At 40.3% G+C, this 10,470-nt stretch overlaps 1 protein-coding gene across 1 annotated transcript; it reads left to right on the top strand.

Annotated features, from left to right (window-relative positions):
- The first annotated feature begins 1,340 nt into the window (after window positions 1-1,340).
- On the top strand, window positions 1,341-10,442 carry LOC112808926 (bromodomain-containing protein 8-like). The gene is made up of 7 exons (XM_025852203.2): window positions 1,341-2,122; window positions 3,547-3,810; window positions 4,408-4,565; window positions 7,596-7,685; window positions 7,784-7,852; window positions 9,312-9,489; window positions 10,058-10,442. The coding sequence occupies exons 1-7, from the start codon at window positions 1,820-1,822 to the stop codon at window positions 10,106-10,108; spliced, it is 1,113 nt and encodes a 370-aa protein (XP_025707988.1). The 5' UTR covers window positions 1,341-1,819; the 3' UTR covers window positions 10,109-10,442.
- The last annotated feature ends 28 nt before the right edge of the window (window positions 10,443-10,470 follow it).

A 10,470-nucleotide genomic window follows, 5' to 3' on the forward strand; every position in this document is an offset into this window, starting at 1 on the left:
TTATCTCAGACATTTGTCCCACTTAGTGTACTCTCTTTGCAGATGGTGTTTCTGGAACAGTGTGGCACTATTTCCTTCCTGATTCTATACGTAGGGTTCTTGTGTCGTTTAGAATTCATTGCTATTTGAAGGCTAGAATCAGTTTAAGAGGAAATTTATCATCTGAGTTTATTCCAACTTTTGTTACTAAATAAAAATAACTCTGAAATGAACCAGTTATGAGCCTTTAATTATACAGAAATGGACATTAATAGGGAATTGTCTAGTGCATTGAGTTTTCTTGAAAAAGATGTGTTTAAGAAACATATTAGAAGTCAGATCTTTCTGGCTTAAACCGTGAAGTCTGTTAGGATTCTAAGGAAGTAGAAGATACAGTCTTGTGGGGTGATAGAAAGGAATTCAGTCAATCCAGGAATTAGAAGATTAGTAACTATAGTATAGGGGCACCTAGGTAGCTCAGTTGGTTAAGCATCCAACTCCTGATCTCAACTTAGGCCTAGATCTCAGGCTCAAGCCCTTAGTTGGGCACCACACTGGGCGTGGAGCCTACTTAAAAAAAAAAAAAAGGAAAAGTATAGTGTATTCCCAAAGCAATCTATAAACTGGCATGTGATACAAGCAGTGAAGCCCTAAAAATGGGAGAAGATTGTAGAGGAGATCCATTAAAGGATACAGACTTTGGGTTGGTAGAGAAGGTAACAGATGTGCTTAACAGCCGATTGGGGATTAAAGGTCAAGAAACTGACCAGGAGGCTATAGCATTTATTCAGGAACAGAGGATGGGCATTGGGAAAAATGACTGTGGTTGGAAATTGAGAAGTGGGCTTGCTTACTGAATATAAGAGAAGTAAAGAGGGTTAGGAAAATAGTGTTGATAAGGGGGAAAAGGGAATTTGGGAAAGCAAATGATTTTGGAGATCGGAAGAGAAGTGATTGTAGTTAGAAATGTTGAGTTGAAGCAGAGGGTAGGGCACCTAAAGGGAATTGACCTTTGGATACATGGAAAAAATTAGCCCAGCATATGAGAAGTAAAGGTGGAGATATGGGAGCTATTTGAGTAGAGATCAAAGTTGAAACCTCAAAACGTAGACATTAAGTTTTAATGAGGAAGCAGAGGCCAAGCAAGAACATAGAAGGATTAACTGCAACTTGTAAAAGAGAGGAGTGGGGTGCCTGGGTGGCTCAGTCAGTTAAGAGTTCAATTCAGCTCAGGTCTTGATCTCAGGGTCATGAGTTCGAGTCCCACGCTGGGCTCCATGCTGGGCATGGAGCCTACTTAAAAAAAAAAGGGGGGGGGGGAGAGGAGAAAGGGGTAAGAAAACCAGGATAGTGTAGTGTAATGAGAGGAAGGGAAGATACTTTTAAAACTTGATACTGTAGTCCTTTTTTGAAGTGAGTTGGATATGACCAGAAGAATGCCACAGATAATTTTAAAGTATGTTTTGAGGATTCAGTGGTTGGTAGATTAAAAATGTCTACACTGAGCAAAATATCTCTTATCCCTCAAATGTATTGTCTTCCAGTTGAGTTTAAGGATGATTTTGGGATAGAGGAATTCTGTTCAACTAGCTATGCTCCTGTTCCTTTCTTTTGGAGTATGAGGAAACCCAAGAAAAAAATTACTGGGTAATACGTTACACTGTTTGACATGGGGCTTTTTCGTTTTATTCCTAATGACAAACATTTCATCTCCTGATGTCTCCCTTCACCTAGCTTTTATTCTTTGTCATGGTGAGTAGAAAGAAGTTTTTGATCCCTTATCATTCCACTGAAGTTTGGAGATGAAAATGCCTTAGAAGTAGTGGTATGAGTGAATTTAATGCATTTTTCTGTGTATTTACAGATGGGGCATGAGTGGGTTTGGTTCAATTCGGAGCAAGACTATCCCAATGACTCTGAGCTGAGCAACAACTGCAGGTCCCTCTTCAGCTCATGGGATTCCAGTCTGGATCTTGATGTGGGCAGCTGGAGAGAAACTGAGGCGCCAGGGGCTGAGGAACTAGAGGAAAGCAGCCCAGGGAGAGAACCTAGTGAGCTGCTTGTGGGGGACGGAGGCAGTGAGGAATCTCAGGAAGAGGCAGAACAAGTCAGCCATCAGAATCTCCTCCACTTTCTCTCTGAGGTAATGGGGAACCATTGTTTCCAAAGTTGAAAGAGTCTCAACTTTCTAAGAGAATACTTGCCCATACATATTTCTACCACTTTTTTTTTTAAAGATTTTATTTATTTATTTGACAGCGAGAGAGGGAACACAAGCAGGGGGAGTGGGAGAGGGAGAAGCAGGCTTCCTGCCGAGCAGGGAGCCTGATGCAGGGCTCGATCCCAGGACCCTGGGACCATGACCTGAGCCGAAGGCAGACGCTTAACGACAGCCACCCAGGCACCCCTCTACCACTCTTAATATTGTTTACTACAATGCAAGCTCCACAGTGGCAGGAACTAAGTTAATTGTTACGACTCTAGCGCTTGGTGCTAATACACAATATGTGCTGAATATGTGCTTTCTGACCGAATGTTCTAAGATCCCAGTCATTAGGAGCCCAAGGTCATAGGAAGTGGAATTTCCGTATGCAGGACTGCCTTATGAATATCTCTTGCAATTCATTTTTCGGAGTCATGGGAGGTGACACCTGAACTTTTTGAGGGTTATAACATTATGACTTCAAGGCAATATTTTACAGTGTCCTTACTACCCTGGTTTAGGGTTGAAGGCCAGAAATAAACTGAATTGGACACTATATTTACGTGGCACCTTCACACATTCAGAAGAACCTAGGTTAAGATCAGCAAGAATCCATTTTATGGTGTTGCCAATTCTTTCTGCATCGTCTGTGGCGGACAAAATTTTCAGCAGTTTTCTAGACTGCCATTCCCAATTTGATCAGAGTTGACACTTGACATGAAAAATTAGAGCACAAGCTCTTTGAAGAGGCAAGAACCATGTCTATCTTGTTTACTATTAGGTTCCTAGCAACTAGTTCAGTATCTGGGTATCTGAGTTATTTTATACATTTTATTTATTTTTTAAAAAGATTTTATTTATTAGAGAGCACAAGCAGGGGGCGTGGCAGGCAGAGGGAGAGGGAGAAGCAGGTTCCTCATTGAGCAGGGAGCCCGACGTGGGGCTCAATCCCAGGACCCTGGGATCATGACCTGAGCCGAAGGCAGACGCCCAACCGACTGAGCCTCCCAGGCACCCCTATTTTATACATTTTATTTTTTTTTAAGATTTTATTTATTTGACAGAGACACAGCAAGGGAGGGAACACAAGCAGGGGGAGTGGGAGAGGAAGATGCAGGCTTCCCTCTGAGCAGGGAGCCCGATGCGGGGCTGGATCCCAGCACCCTGGGATCATGACCTGAGCCGAAGGCAGACACTTAATGACTGAGCCACCCAGGCACCCCTATTTTACACATTTTAAATGATAGAATGATGAGTTAATCTGTTTGCATCTCAAACAGTCATAGTGGCAGTGTAATCAGGTAACATTATTGATATGTAGATAATGGTTTCTACTGGTGTTCCTATTCATACTATGATTGCAGGTAGCTTATTTAATGGAGCCATTGTGCATTAGCAGCAAAGAATCAAGTGAAGGTTGCTGTCTTTCATCTGGTACCAGACAACAAAAGGGAAGGGAAATGGAAGCTACTGAAGGAGAAGAGTCATGCAGAGAGCCTGAACAGCCTTCAGCAAGGGTAGAACCCTTGGTAGCTGAGAAGTCACTGGGAGAAAATGGAAGGCCAGAGGTGGCTCCAGCTCCCTCAGATATTTGTGCAATTCAGCGACTATCCAGGGAGAGTGAAGAGGTGAGTAACTTAAACCAGCTGGCTGATTGGTCCTCTGCCCAGGGAGGCAGAACACAGTAGTTACTGCACATAGGCTAACCCCAGAGAGTTTGTCTCCCTGGGTGCAAATCCAGGTTTCAACACCACTTAACTGTGTGACCTTAGGTGTGTCAGTAAACATCTTAGAACCTCAGTTTTTTCTGCTGTAAAGGGAATAGTAGTGCTCTCTCTACGTTAGGTTTTCTGTGAAATTTAAGTGAGACATTTCATGTAAAGCACTTTGCTTAGTGCCTGGCTCACAGTGAGCAATCAATAAAATTTAGAATATCATTATGATGAATATTAGACCAGCAACTCCAGGGCCACAAATCATACAGTTTTAAAAGAATACAGCGTCCATCTAGAAATTAGTATATTGCTCTTTTTATTTTTTTCTAGGGGTACAGAACCACAGTTCTCCAGCCAAATTGTTACCAAGAATTCATTGACTAAGGTCTAGTTAAGTCACCTTGAGCCTTTCTACCTTAAAGTCAGCCTTGACTTACCCCATGCAAGTAAAATTACCTTGCAGATAGTAAATCTCTTCCTAACGTTCTCTTTGTTTCCTGGCATTCCCAGGGGGAGGTTCAGCAAGAATCCGAAGAGGAGGACCAGGGTGAAGGGTATGTGTCAGAGATGGGAGACCAGCCCTCTTCAGGTGAGTGTGATGATGGCTTCAGCATTCCGGAGACTCCTCTGTTGGATACCCTTTTCAGCTGTGCTACCTCTTCAAAGTTGTAAGTATGGATTTTTATCCAAGGTTGTTAAGATTCAAACTTTTATTTCTGTTTATCCCTATTTGAATTCATTACCATGAACATGGATTACTTTTATAAATTAATAAAAGGAAATTAAAATTGGAAAACCCTAGAAGTAGAATTAAATAGAGTTTTATTGTATAAATAGAAGTCTTATGTTTTCCTCTTATAAAACAAATCTGTTTCAGGCATCTGCCTGGCTCAATCAGTAAAGTGTATGACTCTTGATCTTGGGGTTGTAAGTTTGAGCCCCATGTTAGGCATAGAGCCTACTTTTAAAAAAATCTGTTTCAGGGCGCCTGGGTGGCTCAGTTGGTTAAGCGACTGCCTTCGGCTCAGGTCATGATCCTGGAGTCCTGGGATCGAGTCCCGCATCGGGCTTCCTGCTCAGCGGGGAGTCTGCTTCTCCCTCTGACCCTCTTCCCTCTAGTGCTTTCTATGTCTCATTCTCTCTCTCTCTTAAATAAATAAATAAAATCTTTTAAAAAAAAATCTGTTTCATCAACATTGAGAATCTCTTTCATAAATAACCTTTCTCTATTTTTTTTTAAGATTTATTTATTTAAGAGAGAGAGCGAGAGAGCGTGTGTGAAGCAGGGAGGGTCAAAGGGAGAGGGAGAGAGAAACGTTAGCAAACTGCACTCAGCACAGAGCCTGATGTAGGGCTTGGTCTCACAACCCTGAGATCACAAATGGAGCCAAAACCAAGAGTCGGACACTTAACCGACTGCGCCACCTAGGTGCCTCAATAACCTTTCTCTTTAATTACTATATTTATTCAGGAAACATTGCTCATTCAGATTGTCCCTCAAGTCTAATACTGAAACTGTAATTCTTTCAAAAATACTAAAATAGCTCCTTATAACTTGAAATTAAAAAATATTTTGAACTTTTGATCTCCTTTGTTTCTTTTTCACAGATCCTGGGAAATTGTTTATATAATTATCTTCTTATAAATAATTATGAAGCTAAAGGGCACACCTTGGAATCTTAATTTTTTTTAGTAAAGGGAATTTCTTTTTAAATCAGAAAAAAAAAAGTTGTTTTTGTTATGGTAATAAACAGTTCCTTTTCTGGGCCTGGTCTTGTATCTATCTACTGAGAGAAGATAGCATGAAGTGTTGTTTTTTAAGTAGCAGATTTCAAAATTTTGTTATGCAGGTAGAACACAGCTTAATACCTAGGTTGTTGAAGAATTGCTTCCTTTGCTTTTCTGTAACTCTCTGTGTAAGTATGAGCAGAGGGCAGGCATATGATGACTATCCAAAAAATAGGAAATCTCTAATCTGGGACATTTTATCTCATGACATTTTAGTACCTTGAATGGCAAAATCCACACTCTTGTTTTAGGATTTAGGATAAACATGGAATATTTATTAGAAAGCAATAGATAATAGTAATTGAGTTTCCTTGGCCAGATGGCTTAAGGGGAGGATAGAAAGCTGAGTTCGTATGTTATAATCAGGCAAGCTTAAAACTCCTTTGAAAGATAGACATTCTCCAGGCTCCTCTTTTCTTGGTTCTCCCTTAGTTGGTACTAACCTTAGGAAAAATAGGAGTAGAGCATGTGGAGCGCCACTCTGAGCCTGCAGGTCCTTTCCATTCCCACATTTTTACTTGTAGTTGCTTGGCATGCATTTCCAAATAGGTAGAAATAAAGGTAAGCTAGGGATTATTTCTTAAAATATTTCAAAAGTGATCGATTATGAGGTTACAAAATCTAAGGCAGTACCTTTCATATAATGGAAACTTAATACCTGTTGTGTGGTTGTATGAACAAAAATACCCTGGTACCAAGGAACTATATTATTCATTCTTGTCAACTGACCAGAAACAAAGGAAGAGGTTTGTTTTGGTCTTTAAATGCCTTGTTCTGATAGGGTTCTGGATTTAAGGACAAGTTGATTTTTGTGTATATAATATAGATGCAGATGAGATACTATATCCTGAAACTGGATAGTTGTTTGGAATTGCTCAACTTGTAGAAAGATAAAATGGGATGTGAGTTGTGCTCAAATGGACACACACAGTATGGTACATAAAGCACACAGAGAGTGTAAAACATTAGGTGTGGGAAGTACAACATAATGTTAAACTTTGGAGTAAAGAGAAAACTTGTCACCTGGGAAGATTATAAGATGAAATAAAACATTGGACAGTAGCACCTGGAAGAAAAAAAAACTAGACAATTTAGCCCAGAGAAGAAAGGGCCATGAGGAAAAATGAATTTTTCTTAGGTATTTTCTTACTGAAAAGGAGAAATATGTAAATTATGTAGCATTCACATGAAACATAAGAGAATTCCCTAAGATGTGAAACCAAGTATTTCCTTCTCAGGAAATGTAGGAGAAATACTTATTAATGTGGCATGTTTCTGCATAAATGTAGGACCAGATTCATTTTTGAAATACTTAATACTGTGAAATATTTGAGCCCTTACTATGTGCCAGGCACTTGGGAAGCATCAGTGAACAAAGACTACTTTCATACACCAGTTTTTTAGAGTCACAAGTGCTGAAGAGCAAATCAGCAAGAGCCCAAAAGACAGAAGCAATTGTAGATTGGTAGTAGAAAGTAACTACTTCATAAGGTAACAGTGACCAGTAAGAGAATATTTGTAGAGTTTGGGGTCTCTTATGGAAGCATTCAATATGTTTTAATTTCTGGTGTTAGTTCCTTCCCATATTAAGAAGGAGCACTATAGGGCGCCTGGGTGGCTCAGTCGTTAAGCGTCTGCCTTCGGCTCAGGTCATGATCCCAGGGTCCTGGGATCGAGTCCCACATCGGGCTCCCTGCTCAGCAGGAGGCCTGCTTCTCCCTCTCCCACTCCCCCTGCTTGTGTTCCTGCTCTCGCTATCTCTCTCTGTCCAATAAATAAATAAAATCTTTAAAAAAAAAAAAAAAAAAAAAAGGAGCACTATATATTGAGAAAATCTCTTTACCTACCTGGGAGAGACAGAATACCATGTGTGAAGTTACTGTTTCCTTTCTGTCCGTTTCATCCCATAGGTCTGATCTAGGCCAGAGTCACCCTGTTCAGGATCACTTGTTATTTAAGAAGACTCTCCTGCCAGTCTGGAAGATGGTGGCCAGTCACAGGTAGGTATCCAAGCCACTCTTGGCCTTCACAGCCACTCTTTTCATTTATAATGACTTTCCAGAGTTTCTTTATCCTCTCAGAGATTGTCCCTTAACAGGTTCAGCAATCCTTTTCTGAAGCCTGTGTCAGAAAGGCAGGCCCCAGGATACAAGGATGTGGTGAAAAGGTCAGTGGAAAAGGGGTCAGAAAAGGTTGGTTGCTTTTGTATCTGTCTTCTCATACTTTATTTCTGGTCTATTAGATCATTTCTTTCTTTAAAAAAATAAAGATTTTGTTTTTAAGTCATCTCTACACCCAACATGGGGCTTGAACTCACAACCCCGAGATCAAGCGTCATATGCGCCACCGAGTCAGCCAGGCACCCTGATCATTTCTTTATTTTATTGCATTACTTACAAACGCAGGATGTATTTTACATCTGAGCAAGTTTGTGAAGTTATGATAAGCTTGGTCTTCATTTGAGAAGGAATACAGGGAACAAAAGGGTGTAATAGGCTTTTTTCTTTTTTAGTATTGATTTTTAAGTAATATCCATTCGTCATAATCTTATGTAGCCTTTGATAGTTTTGATACTGTTCTTTTGGAGCAAAACTTTAAAACGAACACTATATTCATCAGACCATTATAGGTCATGGAGCACTGGGTGTTATGCACAAACAGTGACTCAGTGATCACTACATCAAGAACTAACGGTGTAACGTGATTAACATAACATAATAAAAAAATTAAAAAAAAAACCATTATAGGTATGCTAAGGCAAAGATGGTAATCCAGATGGTTGTTACAAACACTGGTTGATAGCACTATTTTGGATTTTTATAGCATAATTCATCTAAAATGCTGTCATAAGCCAGTGTGTTAATAGAGTGTAAAAGATCAGGAAAGGACCTTTGCAGACAGACTCCTTCATTCTATACGTGAGGAAAGTAAGGCTCAGAGGTGCTTATGACTTCGGGTGATCAACAGTGAATAGCAGAGCTAGAACTAAACCCCAGATTCTTAACCTACTAGTTCAGTCCTCTTTCTACACTGCTGTGTCTTCCCCTTATATACCCACTCTCTGTGTCTCATCAAATAGTTATTTATCTAAACATTCACTTGATTCACACTCTTCATCTCCACAAAAGGAGAAAAAAATTCTTAGCTTTTGATTATATAGTAAGAGAAGCAGATTAAACAACTAGTATATGACTACACATGGTGAACAGTCAGTAACTCCTCTGTGACAGACTAATCATTGGAGCTCTTTGCAACTTTGGTATGTGGGGCCAGCACCCCTCCTATAGTGGCTGGGTTTGTGGGCTCCAGAGTCAGGCTACCTCTAAATTGGAATCCAAGCTGTGTGACTTTGAACAAGTACTTAACCTCTTTAGCGTTGGTTACCCACTGCTGGTTGGTGATAATAAGGTACCTAGCTTATAGGTTTACTGAGAGGATGAAGTGAATTAATATAGGAAGTACCTTGTACTTGGCAAGGTAAGCGCTTGGCCTATTGTAAAAAATCAAATGTTAGCTGCTGTTGCTATTTTATTATCTGATGGGAATTAAGAGCTGGTTCTCCAAGAGAGCATGTTGGGTCCCACATAAAGGTTTGATTTCCTGTGGTTTCTCTTGGCCACCTGCAGACCCATGGACTTAACTAGCTTGAAAAGGAATCTGTCTAAGGGACGGATTCGCACCATGGCTCAGTTCCAGCGGGACCTGATGCTGATGTTCCAGAATGCTGTGATGTACAATGACTCTGATCATCACGTGTACCATATGGCTGTGGAGATGGAGCGAGAAGTCTTGGAGCAGATTCAGGTACTGTATGTAGAGAGCTGTAAGGAAAAAGGAGTACAGCCTCTAGAATCTGATTTTAGAAAATCTGTGAGAGTAAGAGTCATGTTAAAGCGACCTTGTGTTCTCAGAGTTTATGTTTAGAGGTGGCTAAGGGCCCTGAGGTATTGACGTTGTACCTACTGCTTTGGAAAACTCTAAGTCTCTGTAGGACCAGCTTTCATAGATAGCGAAGTAAAGTAGTGTAGGAAGACAGGCAGCAGAGAAGTCTCAAGAGAGCTGGGGATAGATAAATAACTGGAGCTCCTGCTTCCAGTGCCTCAAGTCACAGGGCTAAACATGCAGACCAAAGGCTGGAATCATTATCCATTTTTTGGTTGCTACACCTGTTGATATTAATGTATGTTCACACTGTCCCATCTACAGGGGTAAGACGTGGAGCCAGAAGGTGACATTTGTGGGTTTCTTTTCTGGGCAGGACCATACTTAAAAGGAAAAAAAGCATAATCAAACCTCATTGCAGAAGAAGAAAATTGCATTCAAATCTCTATAGTTTTTAAGATTCATACCTTGCTATCTGCCTTGACTATAGGTGCTGAATATTTGGTTAGACAAAAGAAGAGACTTAAATAGTTTGGAATGAGAACCAGCCAACCCTGTGGATGATGGAAAACCTCTTCTGTTAACCAGGAGCTGCTGTCCTGACCTTTTCTGGATTTGGGACCTCTTATTGAGACTCAGAGAAGATCCCAGTACTTGTTTACCAGTTTTCTGTTGTCTTTTCTACTAAGAAAAATGTTAACTCACAACCAAGGAGTCAAAGGTGTCTGTGGACATAATATAAAACGGGGAAAGCTGAGATTTGGAGTTATGCTGTAAATGTTGCTCACTTCTTTGTTTCTTAGGCTTGATTGAGATGTAACTAAATTAAGCCTTTTGTAACTGCTCTATAAATAAATGTTATTTCACAAGTTGAAGATTGTTTTTTTCTTTTTTTTAATTATG

Source organism: Callorhinus ursinus, unplaced genomic scaffold, assembly GCF_003265705.2.
Source record: "Callorhinus ursinus isolate GAN/ISIS: 27379988/994484 unplaced genomic scaffold, GSC_fseal_2.0 scaffold83, whole genome shotgun sequence".
Lineage (NCBI taxonomy): Eukaryota > Metazoa > Chordata > Mammalia > Carnivora > Otariidae > Callorhinus > Callorhinus ursinus.